At 51.1% G+C, this 25,867-nt stretch overlaps 1 protein-coding gene across 1 annotated transcript; it reads right to left on the reverse strand.

The window, feature by feature from the left end:
• Positions 1 to 2,807: 2,807 nt before the first annotated feature.
• Positions 2,808 to 25,310, reverse strand: LOC145340500 (glycogen synthase kinase-3 beta-like; the record flags this gene model as incomplete). Its single annotated transcript, XM_080184969.1, has 9 exons — positions 2,808 to 2,954; positions 3,686 to 3,872; positions 4,354 to 4,449; positions 10,801 to 10,898; positions 18,900 to 19,006; positions 22,955 to 23,085; positions 24,002 to 24,112; positions 24,651 to 24,734; positions 25,123 to 25,310. Coding segments are annotated over 9 exons (1,073 nt in total), but the record flags the coding sequence as incomplete, so codon positions are not given.
• Positions 25,311 to 25,867: the final 557 nt, after the last annotated feature.

A 25,867-nucleotide genomic window follows, 5' to 3' on the forward strand; every position in this document is an offset into this window, starting at 1 on the left:
GACGGGGAGAGGAGGGGAGGGGACGGGGAGAGGAGGGGAGGGACGGGGAGAGGAGGGGAGGGACGGGGAGAGGAGGGGAGGGACGGGGAGAGGAGGGGAGGGACGGGGAGAGGAGGGGAGGGACGGGGAGAGGAGGGGAGGGACGGGGAGAGGAGGGGAGGGACGGGGAGAGGAGGGGAGGGACGGGGAGAGGAGGGGAGGGACGGGGAGAGGAGGGGAGAGACGGGAGAGGAGGGGAGAGACGGGAGAGGAGGGGAGGGACGGGAGAGGAGGGGAGGGACGGGAGAGGAGGGGAGGGAGAGGAGGGGAGGGACGGGAGAGGAGGGACGGGAGGGGAGGGGAGGGGAGGGAGGGGGAGAAAAGCAGATTGGAGAGGAGGGAAGCAGACAGTGGGTGGAAAGGGAGGAGTGGACGGAGGGGGAAGGAGGACGGGGGGGGGGTGGGAGGGAGGGGGAAGGAGGGAGGGAGGGGGAGGGAGGGAGGGGGAAGGAGGGGGGAAGGAGGGGGAAAGAGGGAGGGAGGGGGAAGGATGGAGGGAGGGGGAAGGAAGGAGGGGGAAGGAAGGGGGAAAGAGGGAGGGAGGGAAGGGGAAGGAGGGAGGGAAGGAGGGAGGGAGGGAGAAAGGAAGGAGGGAGGGAGGGGGAAGGAAGGAAGGAGGGAGGAGGGAGGGAGGGGAAAGGAAGGAGGGAGGGAGGGGGAAAGGAAGGAGGGAGGGAGGGGGAAGGAAGGAGGGAGGGAGGGGGAAAGGAAGGAGGGAGGGAGGGGAAAGGAAGGAGGGAGGGAGGGGGAAAGGAAGGAGGGAGGGAGGGGGAAAGGAAGGAGGGAGGGAGGGGGAAAGGAAGGAGGGAGGGAGGGGGAAAGGAAGGAGGGAGGGAGGGGGAAGGAAGGAAGGAGGGAGGGAGGGGGAAAGGAAGGAGGGAGGGAGGTAGGGGGAAAGGAAGGAGGGAGGGAGGGGGAAAGGAAGGAGGGAGGGAGGGGGAAAGGAAGGAGGGAGGGAGGGGGAAAGGAAGGAGGGAGGGAGGGGGAAAGGAAGGAGGGAGGGAGGGGGAAAGGAAGGAGGAAGGGAGGGGGAAAGGAAGGAGGGAGGGAGGGGGAAAGGAAGGAGGGAGGGAGGGGGAAAGGAAGGAGGGAGGGAGGGGGAAAGGAAGGAGGGAGGGAAGGAGGGGGAAGGAAGGAGGGAGGGAGGAGGGAGGGGGAAAGGAAGGAGGGAGGGAGGGAGGGGGAAAGGAAGGAGGGAGGAGGGGGAAGGAAGGAGGGAGGAGAAAGGAAGGAGGGAGGGAGGGGGAAGGAAGGAAGGAGGGAGGGAGGGGGAAGGAAGGAGGGAGGGAGGGAGGGGAGGAGGGGAGGGAGGGAGGGAGGGAGGGGGAAGGAAGGAGGAGGGAGGGAGGGAGGGAGGGAGGGAGGGGGAAGGAAGGGGGAGGGGAGGGAGGGAGGGGGAAGGAAGGAGGGAGGGAGGGAGGGAGGGAGGAGGGGAAGGAAGGAGGGAGGGAGGGGGAAGGAAGGAGGGAGGGAGGGAGGGGAAGGAAGGAGGGAGGGAGGGAGGGGGAAGGAGGGAGGGAGGGGGAAGGAAGGAGGGAGGGAGGGAGGGAGGGGGAAGGAAGGAGGGAGGGAGGGAGGGGGAAGGAAGGAAGGGGGAGGGAGGGAGGGGGAGGGAGGGAGGGAGGGGAGGGAGGGGGGGAGGAGAGGGGTAGAGGGGAGAGAAGGGGTCGAAGGGGGGGAGAGGGGTCGAGGGGGGAGGAGAGGGGTCGAGGGGGAGGAGAGGGGTCGAGGGGGGAGGAGAGGGGTCGAGGGGGGGAGGAGAGGGGTCGAGGGGGGAGGAGAGGGGTCGAGGGGGGGAGGAGAGGGGTCGAGGGGGGAGGAGAGGGGTCGAGGGGGGGAGGAGAGGGGTCGAGGGGGGAGGAGAGGGGTCGAGGGGGGGAGGAGAGGGGTCGAGGGGGGAGGAGAGGGGTCGAGGGGGGAGGAGAGGGGTCGAGGGGGGAGGAGAGGGGTCGAGGGGGGGAGGAGAGGGGTCGAGGGGGGAGGAGAGGGGTCGAGGGGGGGAGGAGAGGGGTCGAGGGGGGAGGAGAGGGGTCGAGGGGGGAGGAGAGGGGTCGAGGGGGGGAGGGAGAGGGGTCGAGGGGGGGAGGAGAGGGGTCGAGGGGGGGAGGAGAGGGGTCGAGGGGGGGAGGAGAGGGGTCGAGGGGGGAGGAGAGGGTCGAGGGGGGGAGGAGAGGGGTCGAGGGGGGAGGAGAGGGGTCGAGGGGGGGAGGAGAGGGGTCGAGGGGGGGAGGAGAGGGGTCGAGGGGGGGAGGAGAGGGGTCGAGGGGGGGGAGGAGAGGGGTCGAGGGGGGGAGGAGAGGGGTCGAGGGGGGGAGGAGAGGGGTCGAGGGGGGGAGGAGAGGGTCGAGGGGGGAGGAGAGGGGTCGAGGGGGGGAGGAGAGGGGTCGAGGGGGGGAGGAGAGGGGTCGAGGGGGGGAGGAGAGGGGTCGAGGGGGGGAGGAGAGGGGTCGAGGGGGGAGGAGAGGGGTCGAGGGGGGGAGGAGAGGGGTCGAGGGGGGGAGGAGAGGGGTCGAGGGGGGGAGGAGAGGGGTCGAGGGGGGGAGGAGAGGGGTCGAGGGGGGGAGGAGAGGGGTCGAGGGGGGAGGAGAGGGGTCGAGGGGGGGAGGAGAGGGGTCGAGGGGGGGAGGAGAGGGGTCGAGGGGGGAGGAGAGGGTCGAGGGGGGGAGGAGAGGGGTCGAGGGGGGGAGGAGAGGGGTCGAGGGGGAGGAGAGGGGTCGAGGGGGGAGGAGAGGGGTCGAGGGGGGGAGGGAGGGAGGAGCAAGGGGAGGGAGGGCCAGGGGAGAGTTGGTACGGAGGTGGGGAGGAGAGAGGAGACGGGGTCACTGTGCTGTGGAATCTCTTCTTTCACGAGGCGTTGGATGCTGTGGTGCCACTTGTCGAAGGCTTGTGAATGTCTGAGGAAGCTCCACCCTCTTCTACAACAAGAAAAGAAAATGATAATCAAACCTGATAATCTGTGGGAGACAGAGGTCGAAGAGATGGGGGGAGGAGGGTGCAGGGAAGGTGGAGAGACCGAGGGGACGAGGGCACTGAGAATGTTCCGGACCCTAGAGCTTCCTCCTGCTGCTCCGCCTCCCTCTTAGTGTGGCGAATTGACAAGGTGATGGGGCTGCCAGTTAGTGAGGGGTCTGTGCAGTGACAGAGCTGAGGGATAGTGGGGTCTGTGCAGTGACGGAGCTGAGGGATAGCGGGGTCTGTGCAGTGACGGAGCTGAGGGATAGTGGGGTCTGTGCAGTGATGGAGCTGAGGGATAGTGGGGTCTGTGCAGTGACGGAGCTGAGGGATAGCGGGGTCTGTGCAGTGATGGAGCTGAGGGATAGTGGGGTCTGTGCAGTGACGGAGCTGAGGGTTAGTGGGGTCTGTGCAGTGACGGAGCTGAGGGATAGTGCGGTCTGTGCAGTGACGGAGCTGAGGGATAGCGGGGTCTGTGCAGTGATGGAGCTGAGGGATAGTGGGGTCTGTGCAGTGATGGAGCTGAGGGATTGCAGGGTCTGTGCAGTGACGGAGCTGAGGGATAGTGCGGTCTGTGCAGTGAGCGAGCTGAGGGAAGATATATCTGAGTTAATCTGACTGCTGAGGCAAGCGGTTGTGTGGGCCTGGAGCTTGCACTCTTTCACCTGTTCGTGCTGCTGTATTTGAAACTCACCAGCTGAAGTAAAGGTGAAGAGTTCCGGGAGCTCGCGTCCATTAGGCAGCCGTGTCGAATGATCCCGAAGTTCATCGAAGAATGGATGTGCACAAGATTCGAGAGGTGAAAGGCGCAGAGAGGGTGTGTATTCCAGCAGCCGGCTACACAGGGCAATAGCTTCGGGAGGCGTACGCGCTTTGAAGACCTGCACAAAGTAAATGTAGAGCGACACAAGAGAAGTTCAACAGCAGATACATACCCAGAACATCACCATAACAGGAGGGGATAGAGGAAAGATTGAGTGGCAAGAGCGAGCTTTAAAAGGGACAATGATTGGGAGATTGAGGGGGTTGCAGTCCCCTGGAGTGGGGTTGAGGGCATGGAGTATCCCCTGGGGCATCAAGGCAGCACAATTTACCCCCCAGGGGAGGGGGTTCAAGGGAGCAGACAGTCTCCCTCCTGGGGGGAGGGGAGGTGCCAAGGGGAGCACAGTTTCCCCCCAGAAAGGGGTGGGGGCGAGGGAGGTATCAAGGAAACAGACAGTTCCCGAACACCCACCTTCCCGGCACTCGAGGGAGCAGACAGTTCCCTGCCCCCACTCCTGGGAATTGTGGGATTGGACCATTCCTTGGAGATCGAGGGAGTTTTGGGTTAACCCTTTCTTGACCCTCTCCACTGACACTCACCTTTGTCCAGGGATGTGCTTTAATTTGGGGGAATTTGAACTCTGTATAATTGGGATTCATTTCCCGAATCTGTTCCCGTGTGGGTGTTCCCAGCACCTGCACAAAACAAAGAAATAGGAAGTAATCATGGACAGCTCGACAGAACACATCGGCGCGAGGGGGGAGGAGGAGGAGAAGGCGCGAGGGGGGAGGAGGAGGAGAAGGCGCGAGGGGGGAGGAGAAGGAGAAGGCGCGAGGGGGGGAGGAGGAGGAGAAGGAGAAGAAGGCGCGAGGGGGGAGGAGGAGGAGAAGGCGCGAGGGGGGAGGAGGAGGAGAAGGCGCGAGGGGGGAGGAGGAGGAGGAGAAGGCGCGAGGGGGAGGAGGAGGAGGAGGCGTGAGGGGGAGGAGGTGTGAGGGGGGAGGAGGAGGAGAAGGTGCGAGGGGGGAGGATGGTCATCTCTGGGCTACTGCCTGAACCGTGTGCAGATGGGCGTAGGGTTGACAGGATTAAGGAAGTGAATGGGTGGCTCAGGGATTGGTGTGGGAGGAATGGGTTTGAATTTATGGGGCATTGGCACCAGTATTGGGGTAGGTGGGACTTGTTCGGGCGGGATGGGGTTGGTCTGAACCGTGCTGGGACCAGAGTGCTTGCGAATCGAGTAAAGAGGACTGTAGACAGGGCTTTAAACTAATTAGGGGGGGAGGGTGCGAGGGTAGGTGATGTTACGAGGTCTAAAGTTAAGGAGAGGGTACAGGTAAGGGAAGAGGCCGAGGATGTCCCAATAATAGAGGGAGTAGGGGGCGTGAGTATAGTTGGTGGCGTTACGGCAAATAGGGTCCAGGTGAAGGCTGGGATGAAAGCGCTTTATCTGAATGCACGAAGCATTCGGAATAAAGTGGATGAGCTGGTGGCGCAGATCAGCACAAATGGATACGATCTGGTGGCCATTACAGAGACGTGGCTGCAGGGTGACAGGGACTGGGAGCTGAATGTACAGGGCTATCAAGTGTTTAGGAAGGATAGGCAGGAGGGAAAAGTGGGGGGGTGTAGCTCTGCTGATTAAGGATAGCATCATGGTGGTAGCAAGGGATGATACTGGAGCCAAGGAGCAGAGGGTGCAATCGTTGTGGGTAGAGATTAGGAACAGCAAAGGGAGGAAGACGCTGGTGGGTGTCGTCTATAGGCCCCCGAATAATGATCTGGAGGTGGGGCGGGCTGTTAACGCGCAAATAAGTGCGGCGTGCAGGAATGGGACGGCCGTAGTTATGGGGGATTTCAATCTGCATATTGATTGGTCGACCCATGTTGGACGCGGGGGGCTCGAGGAAGAGGTCTTGGAATGCTGCCGGGATAGTTTCCTCGAACAGAGTGTGTTGGAGCCGACGAGGGAGCGAGCTATCTTGGATCTGGTGCTATGTAATGAGGCGGGTAGAATTAGGGACCTTGTGGTGAAGGATCCTCTTGGGGAGAGTGATCATTGTATGGTGGAGTTTCTGGTGCAGATGGAGGAGGAGAAAGTGGGTTCCCGGACACGCGTCCTCTGTTTGAATAGAGGGGAGTACGGTAGGATGAGAGAAGAATTGGCAAATGTGGACTGGGGGAGCGCGTTGGAGGGAGGGTCTGCTGAGGAGCAGTGGAGGATCTTTAAGGAGATCTTTCTTGGTGCTCAGCAGAAATTTATTCCGATGGTCAAAAAGGATAGTAGGAAGGGAGGTAATAAGCCGTGGATAACGAAGGAGGTGAAGGAAAGTGTTAAATTAAAAGCGGAGGAATTTAGAGTAGCTAAGAGTAGTGGGCGAGATGAGGATTGGGAGAGGTTTAAATGTCAACAAAGATTGACAAAGAAGTTGATAAAGAAGGGTAGGAGAAACTATGAAGCTGGGCTAGCGCTTAATATAAAAAAGGATAGCAAGAGTTTTTATAAATATATAAAAAGGAAGAGGCTGGCTAGGGTGAATGTTGGTCCTTTAGAGGATGAGAAAGGGGACCTAGTGGTAGGGGATGAGGATATGGCTAATGTATTGAATAACTTTTTTGTTTCTGTCTTCTCGGAGGAGGACGTGAATAATTTGCCGGGTGTTAGCGACGGAAAGGTGGTAGGACTGGAGGGTCTTAATGACATTACTGTTACTAGAGAGGCGGTGCTCGACAGACTGGAGGGGCTGATTGTGGACAAGTCCCCAGGACCGGATGGAATGCATCCGAGGATTCTGAAAGAAATGGCGGAGGTGATAGTGGATGCCTTGGTGGTTATTTTCCAGACGTCGCTGGATTCCGGGGAAGTGCCGGATGATTGGAAAACGGCTAATGTTACGCCGTTGTTTAAGAAGGGTGCCAGGCAAAAGGCGGGGAATTATAGGCCGGTTAGTTTAACGTCTGTGGTGGGTAAAATGTTAGAATCTGTCATTAAGGAGGAAATTGCGAGACATCTTGAAGGGAATTGCTTGATAGAGCAGACGCAGCACGGTTTCATTAGAGGGAAGTCGTGTCTGACAAATTTACTGGAGTTCTATGAGGATGTGTCTAGGGCGGTGGATAGAGGAGAGCCGGTGGATGTGGTCTTTCTAGATTTTCAGAAGGCGTTTGACAAAGTACCTCACAAGAGGTTATTGCAGAAGGTCGAGGGACATGGAGTTGGGGGTAGGGTATTAGCGTGGATAGAGGATTGGTTGTCAAATAGGAGGCAGAGAGTGGGGGTCAACGGGTGCTATTCGGATTGGCGGATGGTGACTAGTGGAGTGCCCCAGGGGTCAGTGCTGGGGCCTCAGCTTTTTACCATTTATATAGATGATCTGGAGGAAGGAACCGAGTGTAGGGTGTCGAAATTTGCTGATGACACCAAGCTTGGGGGAACGGCAAATTGTGCGGAGGGTGTGGAGAGTCTGCAGAAGGATCTAGATAGGCTGGGCGAATGGGCCAGGAAATGGCAGATGGAATTTAATGTTGGCAAGTGTGAGGTGGTCCACTTTGGTAGGAAGAATGGTAGGAAGGACTATTACTTACGGGGCGAAAAACTGCAGCAGGCGACGGTGCAGAGGGACGTGGGGTCCTTGTGCATGAGTCACAAAAACCCAGCTTGCAGGTGCAGCAGGTGGTCAGGAAGGCGAATGGGATGCTGGCCTTCATAGCGAGGGGGATTGAATATAAAAGTAGGGAGGTCTTGCTGCAGCTGTATAGGGCATTGGTGAGGCCGCAGCTGGAGTACTGTGTGCAGTTTTGGGCGCCGCACCTGCGCAAAGATATTTTGGCCTTGGAGGGAGTGCAGAGAAGGTTTACTAGGCTGATACTGGAGTTGAGGGGGTTGAGCTATGAGGAGAGGCTGAATAAACTGGGCTTGTACTCGTTAGAGTTTAGAAGAATGAGGGGAGATCTCATTGAGACTTATAAGATGATGAATGGGATGGATAGGATAGAGGTGGAGAGACTCTTTCTGCTCAAAAAAGACAGTAGGACTAGGGGGCACAGCCTCAAGATAAAAGGGGGGCGTTTTAGAACGGAGTTGAGGAGGAACTTCTTCACTCAAAGGGTGGTGAATCTCTGGAATTCTCTGCCCGTTGAAGTGGTGGAGGCTGCCTCGCTAAATATTTTTAAGACGCGGGTTGATGGGTTTTTGATAAGAGAGGGGATTAAGGGTTATGGGGAGAGGGCGGGAAAGTGGAACTGAGCCACGACAGATCAGCCATGATCTTATTGAATGGCGGGGCAGGCTCGAGGGGCCAGATGGCCCACTCCTGCTCCTATTTCTTATGTTCTTATAAGGCGCCGGGGGGGGGGGGGGGGGTGGAAGAGAGACAAGGGAGAGGTGAATGAGGGGGGATGAGGGAGGGAGTTTCCGAAACTCACGGCACTCATAAAAAAAAATTTCTTCTCATCTCCGTCTTAATTGGGTGAGCCCTTATTTTTATTCAATGACCCCTATTTCTAAATTCTCCCACAAGAGGAAAACTCCTCTCTACATCCACCCTGTCAATAACCTTCAGAAACTTAAAGGTTTTGATCAAGTTCCCTCTTCTCAACTCCAGTGGATACAAATCTAACCTCTCTAACCTTTCCTCATCAGACAGAACATTCCAGACAATCGTCTGGTAAACCTTCTCTCAACTGCTTTCAAAGTATTTACATCATTCCCTAAATAAGACGCCAGATATGGTCAAATTCATGCTCTGTACAACTGATACATATTCTCCTTGGCTTTGTATCTCACAATACATGATAACATTCTATTAGCTTCCCTAATTAATTGCTCCATTAACCTTTTGCGATTCGTGTACTGGGACACCCAGATCCCTCTGCACCTCGGAGCTCCGCAACCTCTCACCGTTCAGACAATGTGCTCTTTTTCATTCTTCCCGCCAAAATGGGCAATTTCACATTTTCCCAAATTATACTCCCATTTTCCCAGACCTTTGCTCACTAACTTTCCCCATCTATATCTTTGTAGTCTCCGTATGTTCGCTTCGCAACTTACTATCCTACCTTTGTGGTGTCAACAAATTTGGCAAACATTCTTTCATTTAAATCATGTATATAAATTGTAAAGAGCTGATCTCGTGGCACACCACTCATCACATCTTCTGACCAGAAAATGACCCATTTATGTCTACTATTTCCAGTTAGCCAGCCAGTCATCCTATCCATGCTAATATGTTACCCCATACATCCTTAGCTTTTATTTCTTGCAATAATCTTTGAGGTGGCACCTGATCAAATATCTAAATCCAAGTACAGTACATCCACCGGTTCCTTGTCATCCACTGCACAGGTTACATCCTCAAAGAACTCCAATAAATAAACATTTTCATAAAACCTCAGGTTCTCCAACACCTTGACATCCAGCTGCGGCCTCACCAATGTCAGCTACAGCAAGACCTCCCTACTTTTATATTCAATCCCCCTCGCTATGAAGGCCAGCATCCCATTCGCCTTCCTGACCACCTGCTGCACCTGCAGGCTGGGTTTTTGCGACTCATGCACAAGGACCCCGAGGTCCCTCTGCACCGTCGCCTGCTGCAGTTTTTCGCCACGTAAGTAATAGTCCTTCCTACCATTATTCCTACCAAAATGGACAACCTCGCACTTGCCAACATTAAATTCCATTTGTCAGTTCCTGGCCCATTCGCCCAGCCTATCTAGATCCTTCTGCAGACTCTCCACGCCCTCCGCGCAATTTGCCGTTCCCCCAATCTTGGTGTCATCAGCAAATTTCAACACCATACACTCGGTTCCCTCCTCCAGATCATCTATATAAATGGTAAATAGCTGAGGCCCCAGCACTGACCCCTGGGGCACTTCACTAGTCACCAACCGCCAATCCGAATAGCACCCATTAACCCCCACTCTCTGCCTCCTATTTGACAACCAATCCTCTATCCACGCTAACACCCTACCCCCAACTCCATGCCCCCTTACCTTCTGCAATAACCTCTTGTGAGGCACCTTGTCAAACACCTTCTGAAAATCAAGAAAGACCACATCCACCAGCTCTCCTCTATCCATCGCCCTAGACACATCCTCATAGAACTCCAATAAATTCGTCAGACACGACTTCCCCTTAACGAAACCGTACTGCGTCTGCTCTATCAAGCAATTCCCCTCAAGATGCCTCGCCATTTCCTCCTTGATGACGGATTCTAACATTTTACCTACAATAGACGTTAAACTAACCATCTTATAATTCCCTGCCTTTTAACCCAGCCTGCAGGTGGTCAGGAAGGCGAATGGGATGCTGGCCTTCATAGTGAGGGGGACTGAATATAAAAGTAGGGAGGTCTTGCTGCAGCTGTATCGGGCATTGGTGAGGCCGCAGCTGGAGTACTGTGTGCAGTTTTGGTCGCCGCACTTACGCAAGGATATTTTGGCCTTGGAGGGAGTGCAGAGGAGGTTTACTAGGCTGATACCGGAGTTGAGGGGGTTGAGCTATGAGGAGAGGCTGAATAAACTAGGCTTGTACTTGTTAGAGTTTAGAAGAATGAGGGGAGATCTCATTGAGACATATAAGATGATGAATGGGATGGATAGGATAGCTCAGAAAGGACAGTAGGACTAGGGGGCACAGCCTCAAGATAAAGGGGGGGCGGTTTAGAACGGAGTTGAGGAGGAACTTCTTCACTCAAAGGGTGGTGAATCTCTGGAATTCTCTGCCCGTTGAAGTGGTGGAGGCTGCCTCGCTAAATATTTTTAAGACGCGGGTTGATAGGTTTTTGATAAGCGAGGGGATTAAGGGTTATGGGGAGAGGGCGGGAATGTGGAACTGAGCCACGACAGATCAGCCATGATCTTACTGAATGGCGGGGCAGGCTCGAGGGGCTAGATGGCCTACTCCTGCTCCTATTCCTTATGTTCTTATCTCTCAGCTTCCACACCCTCCCACACCTCCTCTGATGTCAGTTCCCCGATTCTATTCACCACCCCCCAACCCTGCCCCCACTCTGACGACCCTCAGCATTCTGTGAATGATCAGTTCTTACCTTAATTATCTCTACAAGCTGGTCCACTCCACTGTCCCCTGGGAACATGGGCTGTCCCAGTAGCAGCTCAGCCAATACACAGCCAGCCGACCAGATGTCTGCACAAAAAGAAAATGCACCTTAGTTTTTCAAAGGCAAACTTTCCAAAAGGAAGACATGGGAAAATCTGTCAACATATACAGCCACTTCAAATCACCACTGAACACAAAACTAGATGTAGAATAAAGCACCCTCTACACTGTTCCCATCAAACACTCCTAGGACAGGTACAGCACGGGGTTAGATACAGTGTGAAGTTCGCTCAAAACTGTCCCCATTAAACACTCCCAGAAGAGGTACAGCACAGAGTTAGATACAGAGTAAAGCTCCCTTGACACTATCCCCATTAAACACTCCCAGGACAGATACTGCACGGAGTTAGATACAGAGCAAAGCTCCCTCTACACCGTCGCCATCAAACACTCCCAAGGCATGTACAGCATGGAGTTAGATACATAGCATTACTGAGTATTGTGATGGGATAAGGGACCATTGTGTAAATCATTGGGGAAATGTACACAGCTAATTGGCTGCGTGTAAACGGCCCCTTTTCTTATTCATTCATAGAAAACCTACGTCACTGGCTTGGCCAGTATTTATTGCCTATTCCTAAATGTCCCTTGAGAATGTGGTGCTGAGCCGCCTTCTTGAACTGCTGCAGTCTCTGAGGTGTAGGTACACCCACAGTGCTGTTAGGAAGGAAATCCCAGGATTTTGAGCCAGTGATAATGAAGGAAGGCAGATATATTTCCAAGTCAGGATGGTGAGTGACTTGGAGGGGAACATCCAGGTGGTTATGTTCCCAGATATCTACTGCCTTTGTCCTTCTGAATGATAGGGGTCATGGGTTTGGAAGGTGCTGCCCAAGAAGCCTTAGTGAGTTTTTGCAGTGTATCTTGTAGATAGTACACACGGCTGCACTGTGCATCGGTGGTGGAGGGAATGAATATTTGTAGATGGGGTGCCGATCAAGTGGGACTGCTTTATTCTTCACAACAATTTTTTTAAATTCAGTGTGTCGCTTTTGGGCATTTTAGAGGGTATTAAGAGTCAACTGCGTTGCTGTGGGTCTGCAGTCACAAGTAGGCCAGACCGGGTAAGGACAGCAGATTCCCTTTCCTAAAGGGGACATTAGTGAATCAGATGGGATTTTACAACGAAGGACAATGGTGTCATAGTCACAAACGCTGAAACAAGATTAATTAATTTAATTTGAACTTCATCAGCTACACCTTAGAGCATTACCTCAGGCCTCCAGTGACACTACCATGGAGCTCTGCCTTCCTCTCACAACCTTGCAAACTTATTTAGATACGTAGGTGGTGCCAGAGGACTGGAGAATTGTAAACGTGACAGCTTTGTTCAAGGAGGATGCAAGGATAAGCCCAGTAAGGACAGACCACAAGGCCATACGAAATGGGAGCAGGAGTAGGCCAATCGGCCCCTTGTGCCTGCTGTGTCATGCACTAAGGTGCCAGTGTTAATTCCACTTTCCTGCCTGTGCCCCTGTAATCCTCAACTCCTTCATCTATCTAACTCAACCTTGCACATAGTGAATGACACCCCAGTGCTCCCTGGGGGTCTTGGTGAGACATCTGGACAGTGCGTGCAGTTTTGGGCTCCATATCTGAGGAATGATGTTTTTGCTATCGACAGATGCAAGGGAAGGTTTACCAGATTTTTTCTGGAGGTGGCAGGGCTGACATATGAGGAGGATTACATCAGTTATTCACTGGAGTTCAGAAGAATGTGTGGGAATCTCATAGGAACCTATAAAATTGTAACGGGACTAGGCAGGGTAGATGCAAGAAGGATGTTCCCAATGGGGGTGTCAAGAAGCAGGGGTCAGAGTCTGAGGAGACAGTGTGAACCATTTAGAACGAAGTGACTTAATCTTTCCTGGGATGGCAGTTCTGTCATGAGGAGAGACTAAGTCAAGATAGGATTATATTCACTGGAGTTCAGAAGAGTGAGAGGGGTTCTCATAGAAACTCATACAATTCTAACAGGGTTAGACAGGATAGATTGAGAAAGAATGTTCCCAATGGTGGGAGAAACAAGAACTAGGGGTCATAGTTTGAGGATAAGGGGTAAAGCTTTTAGAACTAGGGTGAGGAGAAATGCCTTATGTAGGCACTTATGTGGAATTCACTACCACAGAATGTAGTTGAGGACAAAACATTGTCTGATTTCAAGAACAAATTAGATGTAGCTCTCAGGCTGAAGGGCTCAACAGCTATGGGGGGGGGAGATCAAGAGATATGGGAGGGAAGGGGGATCAGGATATTGAATTCGATGATCAGCCATGATCAAAATGAATGGCAGAGCAGGCTCGAAGGGCTGATTGGCATACTCTGCTTCTTGTTTCTATAAGGGAACATTTCTTCACTCACAGAGTTGTAAACCAGTGGACTTATGACCACAAAATGTCGCTGAGGTCAAAACATTGTGTGTTTCCAAGTGTTTAGATGTTGTTCTTCGGGTGAAGGAGATCGAAGGTTATGGGGAGAAAAAGTGTAGATGATTGAGTTGGATGATCGGCCACGATCATAATGAATGGCAGAGCAGACCTGAAGGACTGAATGGCCTCCTCCTATTCTTTACATGCCCAAGGTACCGATCCTTTCCTCAAAAGGTGAGCCCTCCCTCCCAAGGCTAATCAGTTTAAGATCAGTAGTGAGGAAACTTCCTGTGAGACTAATTCTGGGTAAAATAAACAGCCCCTTGCAGAGGCAGGGGGCAATTAAGGGAAGCCAAGCTAATATGCTGCACTTGTTTGGGATTCTTGAAGAGGTCGCAGGTTAGATCAGGGCAGACAACGCTCTGTATATAAACCTTCAAAAAGGTATTTGATAAATTACTACGTGTTAAAAATGTGCACAAAATTACAGCCCTTGGGAGAATAGGGGCAGTATCTGCAGGGGGACATAGTCCGTTCAAGGACAGAGAGACAGCACATTGAATGGTTGCGTTTAAAGGTTGCTTTTAAAGGGGTTAGAACAAACAGTACTGCTGTTTCTGAACTAAGTTAACAGTTAGATTTGTCAGTAAAAAGCACGAATTATAATAAGCAGATAATAAGACACCAGGGGGCGAGGGCAAGGAGAAATTTTGGATGCGGGGGAACCACATAACCGTGGAGACATAGATATGGATGTACAAGGTGGTAGGGTAAAGGATGTACCATAAGCAACAGGTGAGGAGACCTTTTTGTAGATGGCTCATAAATATTTGGAAGGATCGCCCCGGATGGGGTGGGCAGTAGTAAATGACAAATTGGAAATGGCAAAGTCAGAAAGAATTGATGAGTCTATTTGCGGGAAGATGCGGGAAGCACAGGGAGCGAGCAAACAGACAGATCATGTTTGGAGACGAAATTATAAGGTAATGACACTGGAGTGCATACAAATCTCTCTCCTGGGACTATACCATGGACACTCATGTGGGAAGAGGGGCCATGGCAACTAATATTGGAAAAGAATGGTGGTGGAAAGGAATGGGAAGGGACATAGCCTGGCATTGTCACCAACGATGCGCGCGATACAACCCCGGTCGACCCATTAAAACTAAGATGGGACACCAACACTGACCAAAGGGGCACTGGGAACATCTGCAAATAGATTTCACAGGGCCACTACCACAATCCCACGGCAAAACCCATTGTTCGCTTATCATAGACCAGTTTACCAGGTGGGTAAAAACATTCCCTACCAGAAACTGTACCTCTAGAACATTGGTAGAGGAGGTAATCCCTCAATGGGGAATACCCATACAAATCGATTCGGATCAAGGGGTGCACTTCACCAGAAAGGTGATAAAAACTGTGTGCCAATTGACGGGAATGAAATAAAAGTTCCATACCCCCTACCACCCGCAAAGTTCTGAAATGATGGAACGCATGAGCCCCATAAGAATGCCCTGGCCAAGGCCATGCAAACCCAAGGAAAAACATGGACAGAAGTATTACCTACTATAATGAGGTTAAGAGCCACCACAAACCGGACAACTGGATTAACCCCTTATGAACTAATGACAGGAAGGACGATGCAATTACCAGAAAGCATCATAACAGGTTGGGCCAATGTAGGTCAACTAATAGACAAAGTGAAATGATATGTTTTCGAACTAAGCACCCAACTAAAAGAGATACGTAAGTTAGTAACAGATAATCAGGAACAGACGCACAGAGAGAGCTTGAAATGCTCCCTTATATCCCAACAGCAGGAAATCATGTCCTAGTAAAAACATTACCTGAGAAACCAGGATTTGCACCAAAATGACGTGAGCCATATGAGGTTATAATTAGTGGAGATACCTGTACCTGTCTGGATATAATGGGGAAAGGTGTATGGAAACATTGGACCCAGCTAAAATTGCACAAAGCCACAAATGAGTGACATTGAAGTGACCCGAGTGCTTTCCCCAAAACAGATGACGACTACAAAATTAACTGACGCGTTCAGGTTGGCAATACAGCCTTTGGGAAATTATTAACAGAGTGATAAGATTGATACTTGCCTGCTGTGAACGTGTCTAAGATCGCGTATATAATTGCATCACTCTACGTTATCATGATTGTAAGATTGATAGGGCTAGAGGATAACTTATTCTACAAGGCTCACGAACATTTACACGGTAATCGAACTGTGTCACCCGCTAGCCTAATCTGTAGAGGCCCTATCTGTGGCCACCTCTGGGTGGACCCCCCACAACTTACATATGGCAGATACCTCGGACGCACCCTGTAAAGGACAAACAGGCAAATATAAAAGGGGTATATAGGGAAAATGTGTGGAACTAATAAACCCCACAGATCCTGTGTGCAGGGGGCTCCAGGGAATGGGAGGAAAAGTATGCTCAGATGATGCAGCTATCCGCTTTGCTTCTCGAGGCAGGGATGGGGACGTGCATGTGCCTTGGTCCCTAAGAATGTTTCATGTGTACAGACACAGTGTGTCGTCAGCACTGTCGGGTAAACATAGGCCAGTTCACTTGTACCTGTAACAAGAAAAGATGCCTGAACGTAACCACGGGGAGACAACTCATTTGTGGTCAGTGTAATGGGACTCACATCAGCTCATGGACATACCCGTTTGACACTTACCAATTAGTAGGATCAGGCAGGTCAAGTGAAATGAGCAAATGGCGGTATATACAGTTCGTACAGACCGATAACCAGGATATTAAATGCTACCGGGCCAAGAAGGGATTTGTGTTCCGCCTCAACGGCACCTTCACGACGGCAACACCAACCCTCCTGATCCTTTTTGCAGTAGGAGCAATAGGACCACTCACTGTTCCATGCCCCCAAAAGGGGCATATCCAGACAAAGATAGTAATCCGGGCCATCAGCAAGGAATTCTGTGCCAATTGGGAAGTTCCAGTCACATTGGGATCATCACTCGACTACAGATTCCTTGGGCCCCTGTCTCTGGGGGGGTCTGGGGGTCAGGTGGGCGAAGCAGGAGTAATTAGTGCCAAAAATAGAAACCATATTACCTGTGGATTAACCATCCTGGGAAACAGTACATCAAAGGCACTGGAGGCTGTCAACCAACAATTAGCTGAATTAAGATTATACGTGCAGCAGACCCACTATCCCATAGACTGTCATTTAGCCCAACAGGGGGGAGTATGCACAGTAACAGGAGACTAATGTATAACGCATGTTACAGATGAATCCTACGATATCATCCAAGTCATTAATGACATAGGAAAGCAGCTCGATGACTTTAGACAAGGCCCCAAGAAGGGGGATAGCTGGCTCGATTGGTTATTGGGAGGATCCTGGGGGTCCTATTTAGTGCATGGACTGATCATTCTCATTGCAATAATAATTATCTGTTGCCTAATTGTCGGATGTCTTAATGTCTGCTTATAAAGTCATGATGACATGGATTGCGCCAGGGACCAGTATGGTCATGAAGAAGAACACCTGATGGGTACACCCGAAGACGACGACAATGAAGGAAAGGACAAGAAGGTGAACATCGATCTGTGAACGCACGACCTTTGGTTACAGGTCAGGCATATCAATTGCCGAATCCAACGATGCTGCTATTGTTGGTCCATTGGATTATCAGATCATAATCCTGACCAAAAGGGGGAATTGTTGGAGTAAACTCAAAATTAAAGGATACAAGATGGTTACCTGGCACAAAATGGACTCTGGGAACTGACTTGGGCACAGACATTGCACAACAAAGAGTTAAAATCTGTTAGTGTTTACATTACTGCAAGAAATAGATCAGATATTGAGGCACCTTAGCTTGAGATAAAGCAGAGCCAAAACAATGAGTTTTAGCGAAACCACAGTCATTGATGGGGGCATAAATGCATAAATGTGTCTACTCGATGTCCGTAATTGTCTACTCGATGTACAATGATGTGCTAATGACTAATGTCCGTACTTGTGCATTATTTGAAAATGTACAAAAGATACTCAACTGCCATTTTAAAATTAAGAAGGTGACCGCGTGCACTGCAGAGAGCCCAGCACTTCTCCCAAAGCTTTGCCTGATAAAACTTGTGTATTGAATCTTAGATCTGACTCCCACAATCCCGCAAACGCACACGGGTGAGGGGCAGCAAGCAAACACGTGCAGGCGAGGGGCAGCCCACAAACACACATGGGTGAGGAGCAGCATGCTAACACACACAGTTAAGGGACAGTCTTAACATCAGTCATCGGGAAAATCTTAAAAGCTATTCTTAAGGGCATTATAGCAGAGAATCTGAAACATTCAAGGTAATTATGCAGACTCAGTATGGTTTTGTGAAAAGGAAATATTGTTTTACTATTTTATTAGAATTCTTTGACAAAGTCACGTATTGTGGGTAAATGTGACTCTGGAGGTACTATACTTAGATTTCCAGGAGGTGCTAAAGCAAAGGTTGTTGTGTAAAATAAAAGCTCATGGTGGACAGGGCAATATATTGGTACAGATAGAATATTGCGTAAACAGAGTTGGCATCAATGGTCATTTTTTGGAATGATGGTTGTTAATGAGTGCTGTGCTGGGGCGTAAGATTTTTATAATCGAAGTAAATAACTCAGATATAGAGACTAAAGGGATAGTTGCCAAATTTGCTGCTGCTACAAAGATAGGTGTAAAGTAAGTTGTGAAGAGGAAATAAGGAGGCTACAAAGATGTAGATAGGCAAAGTGAGTGGGAAAAGATCTGGCAAAGGATGCAATTATTATTTGACAGGGAGACTAAAAATATCATCTGAATAGTGAGATGCAGAGAGGTCCGGGTGTCTGAGTGCATGAATCACAAGATGTGCTTGTGACTTCAAGTGTCTTCCTTGAAACACAGTGTTAGTAGAGGTAAGAAAGAGCTGGATAGATTCTAGGTAAGCATGAGAGATGAAGGGCCGCCTGCTGGGGTGGGTGGGGGGAGCTGTCACCCCAGTGCCACCTGCGGGTGGGGGTGCTCCAGGGCCACCTGGGAAGAGGGAGGGGAGGGGGAAAGGGGTGGGGTGGGGGATGCCCCAGGGCCACTTTGGGGAACAAGGGATGCCCCAGGGCTGCCTGTGGGTGGAAGATGCCCCAGGGCTGCCTGTGGGGGTGGGATGCTCCAAAGGCACGTGTGTGTGTGTGTGTGGGGGCGGGGGGGGAGTGGTGCCCTAGCCTGCCAGCAGGGGTTGCTGGCAGAAGGGCCCAAAAGGCCACTCACAGGTGGGCGGGAGGAGGGGTGCAAAAGGCCAGCAGAGTTCAACAGCAATGTGGGTGGAAGTTACAATCAAATCAGCCATGATCTTATTGAATCTTTGGAGCAGGTTCAAGGAGTTGAGTGGCCGACTACACCTGATTCTTATACGTGACAGTATGTAAACGAATAGCAGTCTCTCTCTTCCTCTGCGGTTCCAGCTTTTGCCTCCTCCCCCTCGCCTCACTCTCGCATCCTCCCCCCTACCTCCAACCCTCTCGATCTCTGCACCCCCCCGTCCCCTGCCTCCACCACTCTTCACCTCTGCCTCCCCCTCCCCCGCCACCCCCCCCCCCCCCCCCCCCACTACCTTCTTACTCTCTGACTTCCATCTGGCCTCTCACTCACCAATGGATGACGTGTAGTCTGTTGCTCCGAAGATGAGCTCAGGTGCTCGATAATACCGTGAGCAGATATATGATACATTGGGTTCTCCCTTGATGAGCTGCTTTGCGCTGCAATGAACAGAAACACAAGTTTAGACTGGTGGAGCAGGGAGCTCCCCCTCTGTTCACGTGCAGTAACAATGAAGGCAATGAATCAGAAACAGGTCTGCAGTCATGCTCACGAGGTTGTGAGTGGGTAAGAGTGGAAGTGGCGGGGAAGGTGGGGGGTGCGGGGGGAGGGTGGTGAGGGCTATGGATCGCCTCACATCACATGGCAACCAAAACCAAGTAACTGAGATGTGATCACATTGAGCAAACAGCACGTGAGATATGGCAACATTAGTGTGCAGCATGACACATGCTAAAAACTGAAACATTACAGTGAAGAGCAGCAGCAAAATGGCTATTACAGCAAAGTATTACAGTGAGAGGGGCGAGGGGAACACAAAACTGTAATAAATACAACATCATGTCTCACAAACAGAGAAGTAAACTGTGAAACCGGGGACAGACTGCAAGAAGGGCCACAGTAAAGATTGTAATCAGGGACACATTATAACAAGGGGAACAGTAAACTGTACAACCAGGAACACACTGCAACAAGGGGAACAGTAAACTGTGTAACCAAGGGCACACTGTAACAAGAGGAACAGTAAACTGTGTAACCAAGGGCACACTGTAACAAGAGGAACAGTAAACTGTGTAACCAGGGGAACAGTAAACTGTGTAACCAGAAACACATTGGAACAAGGGGAACAGTAAACTGTGTAACCAAGGGCACACTGTAATAAGAGGAACAGTAAACTGTGTAACCAGGGGAACAGTAAACTGTGTAACCAGGAACACATTGGAACAAGGGGAACAGGAAACTGTGTAACCAAGGGCACACTGTAACAAGAGGAGCAGTAAACTGTGTGACCAGGGGAACAGTAAACTGTGTAACCAGGAACACACTGGAACAAGGGGAACAGGAAACTGTGTAACCAAGGGCACACTGTAACAAGAGGAACAGTAAACTGTGTAACCAGGAACACACTGTAACAAGGGGAACAGTAAACTGTGTAACCAAGGGCACACTGTAACAAGAGGAACAGTAAACTGTGTAACCAGGGGAACAGTAAACTGTGTAACCAGGGGAACAGTAAACTGTGTAACCAGGAACACATTGGAACAAGGGGAACAGGAAACTGTGTAACCAAGGGCACACCGTAACAAGAGGAACAGTAAACTGTGTAACCAGGGGAACAGTAAACTGTGTAACCAAGGGCACACTGTAACAAGGGGAACAGTAAACTGTAACCAGAAAAACACTGCAACAAAGGGAGCAGTAAACCGTGTAACCAGGAACACAGTATAACAAGTGGAACAGTAAACTGTGTATCGGAGGCACATGCTCTAACAAGAGCAGTAAACTGTATCCGGAGAACACTGTAATAGGAGAACCATAAACTGTGTAACGGGAATCCACTGAAACAAAGGGGACACTAAACTGTGTAACCGGAGACACATTGTAAAAAGGTGAACAATAAATGTGTAACTGGGGACGGACTTCAACAAGGGAGCAGTAAACTATCCAACAGGGGACATACTGTAACAAGGGGAGCAGTAAACTACATAACTGGGGACACACTGTAACAAGGGGAGCAGTAAACTATGTAACCGGGGACACACTGTAACAAGGAGAACAGTAAACTGTGTGGTGGGTCTAATTAACAAGGGGGACAGTAAAATGCATAACTGGAGATGCACAAAAAAAGGGGGAAGTAAAATTTGTAACTGGGACAGACTGTAACAAGGAGAGCAGTGAACTATGTAACTGGGAACACACTGCAACAAGGGGAAAGTAAACTGAGTAACCTGGGACACACTGTAACATGGGAAGCAGCAAACTGTGTAACTGGAGACAGATTGTTACAAGGGGAACAGTAAACTATGGAATGGAGACAGAGTGTAACAAGAGAGGCAGTAATTTATCTAATCAGGGACACACTGTAACAAGGGAAAGAATAATCTGTGTAGCCAGGGACAGACTGTTACAAGGAAACAGTAAGCTATGTAACTTGGGGCAGACTGTAAAAACAGTAACAAGCTATGTAAATAGGGGCACACTGGAACAAAGGAAAGTAAACTATGTAACTCGGAACAGATCGTAACAATGGGAACACTAAACTGTGTAAACAGGGACACCCTGGAACAAGCAGAACAGTAAGCAGTAACCATGGATACACTAAAATTGGGAATGATAAACTGTGAAACCGGGCAAACATTGTAACAAGGAACAGTAAACTGTATAACCACGGAAACATTGTAACAAGGAGATCAGTAACCGGGGATGCACTGCAACAAGGTGAACAGTAAACTGTGTAAGTGGGGATACAATAACATGGGAAACAGTAAACTGTGTAACCAAGGACATACTGCAACAAGGGGACAGTAAACTGTGTAACCGGGCAAACATTGTAACAAGGAACAGTAAACTGTGTAACTGAGGATGCACTGTAACAAGTGAACAGTAAACTGTGTAAGCGGGGACACACTAACAAAGAGAACAGCAAACTGTGTATCTGGAATAAACAGTAACAAGGAGAACAGTAAATTGTGCAACAGGGGACACACGGAAACAAGGGGAACAATATTCTGTGTAACCGGTGACACCCTGTAACAAGGGGAAGAGTAAACTGTGTAACTGGGAACACACTGTAACAACAGGAACTATAAACAGTGTATCCAGGTCTCGCTAACAAGGGGGACAGCAAACTGTGTAACTGGGGACACACTGTAACAAGGGGAACAATATACTATGTAACTGGGGACGTACTGTAATAATGGGAACAGTAAACTGTGTAATCGGGCACACACTAACAAGGGGTGCAGAAATGGGGACACAGCATTACAAAGGAAGCAGTAAACTGTGTAACCAGGGCACACTGTAATAATGGGAGCAGTAAACTGTGTACTGGCAACACACTAACAAGGGGAACAGTAAACTCTGTATCTGGGATACACAGTAACAAGGGCAACAGTGAACTGTGTCAGATTGTCACAAGGCAAACAGTAAACTGTTTAACTGGGGTCACACTGTAACAAAGGGGGCAGTAAATTGTGTAACCAGGACACACTGTAATAACGGGAACTGTAAACTGTGTATGCAGGTCACACTGTAACAAGAGGGACAGGAAACTGTAACTGGAGACGCACTGTAACAAGGGGAACAGTAAACAGTGTAACCAGGGACACAGTAACAAGAGAGCAGAAAACTGTGTAACCAGGGGCACACTGTAACAACAAGAACTATAAACCGTGTATCCGGGTCACACTAACAAGGCGGACAGGAAACTGGTGTAACTGGGGACACAGCATTACAAAGGGAGCAGTAAACTGTGTAATCAGGCACACACTGTAACAAGGGGGACAGTAAACTATAATCGGGCACACACTGTAACAAGGGAACAGCAAACTGTGTAACTGGGGACACAGCATTACAAGGGGAACAGTAAACTGTGTAATCAGGCACACACTGTAACAAGGCAATAAACTAATTGGGGACACAATGTGAATCATGGTAGGTTGTTGCATAAGGTGAAATCTCACGGGATCCAGGGTGAGGTTTCTAAATGGATACAAAGGATTCTTTTTCAAACTGTATCACCCCATGAGGTACAGACTCAGTATCCCCTCCCCCATGAGATAGACTCAGGATACCCCCCCCCCCATGAGGTACAGACTCAGTATCCGCCCCCCTCCCCATGAGATAGACTCAGTATCCCCCCCGACAAGATAGACTCAGTATCCCCCCAGCAACATTCCCCATTACCCCTCCCTCCCTCACCATCATCCACAGCAAGTTCACAACACCTCCCATGAGAGCCTTCTGCCTCCTTCTGACGACCAACTCACACCCTCACCGCCCCTGCAATTGCCATCTCCTGCTGCTCCAGCACGGCAGAGAGGTCAGTAGTCGGGGTCTGGTAGAGTGCTTGGTGCCAGTAAGATTGTGCCCGCTCTGGGCTCACCTACCTGCCAAAGTCACAGAGCTTGAGGACTGCGGTCTCGGGATCCACTAACAGATTCTGAGGTTTAATGTCTCGATGACATACGCCCTGGGAATGGATATACGCTAAACTGCGGAATAACTGGTATATGTACACCTGAAGGGGCAAGGGCAGAGTTGAGATGTTACCCACGTTCCATTTCCGCAACTTGTCTGCAACATCAAGCTCAAATTCTTACCAGATATTCAGTAACTGCAAAAGCACACACTATGTACCCTGACCACACACAGTTTAGTCAACCCCCTAAGTAAAGCACAGTGCATGGCCAGCACTTCAAAATACACAGCGAAAAAGCTAGCACCACTTCAATACATCACAGGACTTTGTGGCAGGGTTCTCAGACTCCACAGTGCCAGAGCTGCTGATGGGTTGTGACCTTAGCCCTCAGCCTGCCTGGCACCATGGACACCACTCAGTCATCAGTCAGTGAGCAGATCAGTGAGTTTGAGTCCCACTCCAGATCTGAGCCTCACACGCCAGGCAGACACACAGTGTTCTATGGGGGAACGCCGCACCGTCAGAGGGGCAGGACCAGGGGAGCGCCGCACCGTCAGAGGGGCAGGACCGGGGGAGCGCCGCACTGTCAGAAGGGCAGGACCGGGGGAGCGCCGCACCGTCAGAGGGGCAGGACCGGGGGAGCGCCGCACCGTCAGAGGGGCAGGACCGGGGGAGCGCCGCACCGTCAGAGGGGCAGGACCGGGGGAGCGCCGCACCGTCAGAGGGGCAGGACCGGGGGATGCTTTACTTTCACAAGGTAATAGAAAATAGCAGCAAGACTAGGCCATTCGGCCTGCAAGCCCACTCCACCATTCATTATCATGGCTGTTCATTCAAATTAATATCCTGATCCTGCCTTCCCACCATATCCTTCCCAGCCTCCCCAGTCTTGCCTTAGGTGGGCAAGGGGCACCTCCCAGCTTCCTGTCGGTATGGTGATGAGGGGGGCAGGGTAAGCAGTGGCAGGGTCTTGCATTGTACCCATTTGAATGGTGAAAAGGTTGCCAACACTCACCTTCACGTAGATCATGGGGATGGATTGCTTGGCCTTACTGAAGTGCCGCGCGACTCGATAAACCGTCTCCGGAACGTAGTCTAGAACCAGATTTAAGTAAACCTCATCTTTCTGTTGAACACAAAAAACATCTGCAGTATTTACCACAGACACCCAGTCCTCTAAAAGAGGGGCAGCCCACCCGAGACCCTACCCCGGGGAGCAAGGCGCAGTCCGTTCAACACACTGCCCCGGGGTGGGGAGGGGACAGTCGGTATGTACTCTTCCCCCGAGCAGAGAAGCAATAGTCCAAAACTCTAACCTCCAGCTGAATGCAATGCCTGATAATCAGCCTCGTGACAAACTAGACGCATGTTTCCCATATCCCCGACACAATCATCTTCCCATTTCAGCCAAAACCCCCATTCAAACTCGCACTTTTCTCCAATCATGACCCCTCACACTCACTCTTTGCCTCTGCCCACCTGCCCTCACCCTCCGTCAATGCCCCCTCAAACCGCCCATGGCCCCTCGTTCCAGCCACACCCCCTTGACCTGCCCATAGCCACTCGCTCCGCCCACACCCAGGCAATCTGCCAGCGCCCCCTTGACCCGCCTGCACCCCACAAATTCACTGCGTACCCATGTAACTTCACCATCCAACTCGTACCTTATCACCACTGGAATAGAAGAAGTATCGGAGCCGGACGATATTAGAATGATTCAATTTACGCATTATCTGTAATTCCCGGTTCTGTAGAAAGAGGGGCATTGGAATCAAATCGTTCTCACAGTGCGCGCACGACACGGCCCGCGCGCTGGGGACCGGGCACACGACGCGGCTCATGCGCTGGGGACCGCACACTTGACACAGTTCGCGCACTGGGGCTGCAAACTTGTCACGGCTCTCGCATTGAGGACTGGACACTTGACACAGTTCGCGCACTGGGGCTGCACGCATGGCACAGTTCACGCGCTGGGGAATGCGTGCATGATACAATTCGCCCGCTGTGGAATGTGTGTTTAACATGGCTTGCACACTGGGTTCTGTGCGCATAACATGGTTCAGGCTCGGGGGACTGAGCATAACACAGTTCACGCAGTGGGGCAGAGGTTATAGCAGTTTACACTTTTGTACTCACCTTGAACCTCTTATCCTGTAGAACCTTCTTGATGGCGACCAATTCTCCCGTGTTCACCAGCTTTGCTTGGTAAACTACCCCAAAGGAGCCATTGCCGATCACTTTAATATCTGTGTAGGACACCTCCTGGGGGATGTCTGGCCCCTGCCCTGGTGTGGCCACTACCTTTGTGACCTTACCACCATCTCCTGTAGGAAAAAGAATGTCCTTTTATCACCCACAGACAGCAAGTAGCAATATGACAGGGCCTAATGAGCAGGTAGACAGAGCGAGGAGGGGCTTTAACTAGCGGAATGACTGAGCAAGGAGGGGCTTTCACCAGTGGGACTCTGTTATTCAACAGCAGATTGTGATTGCTGCGTGTCCTCTCCACTCACTCCAAGTAAATGTCTAACTTGCTTTCATCCAGCTTACTTGACAACTGTTGTGTCCCCCAAAGTGATTTACAGCCAGTATATGCTCAGTTTCATCATTTAGCCACTGTTATCAGACAGGCAACTGGCATGCGCACAGCACGATCCCACACAAACACAACAGAGAACAGACACTCTCAGTTTCAAGACAGCACAGTACTTGCACATTACTGCCTGCTGCATCAGTCTGAATATCTGACCTCGCGAACTCCAGCAGTCGGGACAAAAAGAAGTGAAAGTTTAAGCCGCCGAGGGTCAAATTATACTGCCCAGGTCAGTGGTCAGCAGGGGGACACATGAAGGACAAAGGACGTGAGAACCAACAGGATAAA

The sequence above is a fragment of the Carcharhinus amblyrhynchos genome, unplaced genomic scaffold (genome assembly GCF_965287045.1).
Source record: "Carcharhinus amblyrhynchos unplaced genomic scaffold, sCarAmb.v2.hapA chromosome_1076, whole genome shotgun sequence".
Classification (NCBI taxonomy): Eukaryota; Metazoa; Chordata; class Chondrichthyes; order Carcharhiniformes; family Carcharhinidae; genus Carcharhinus; species Carcharhinus amblyrhynchos.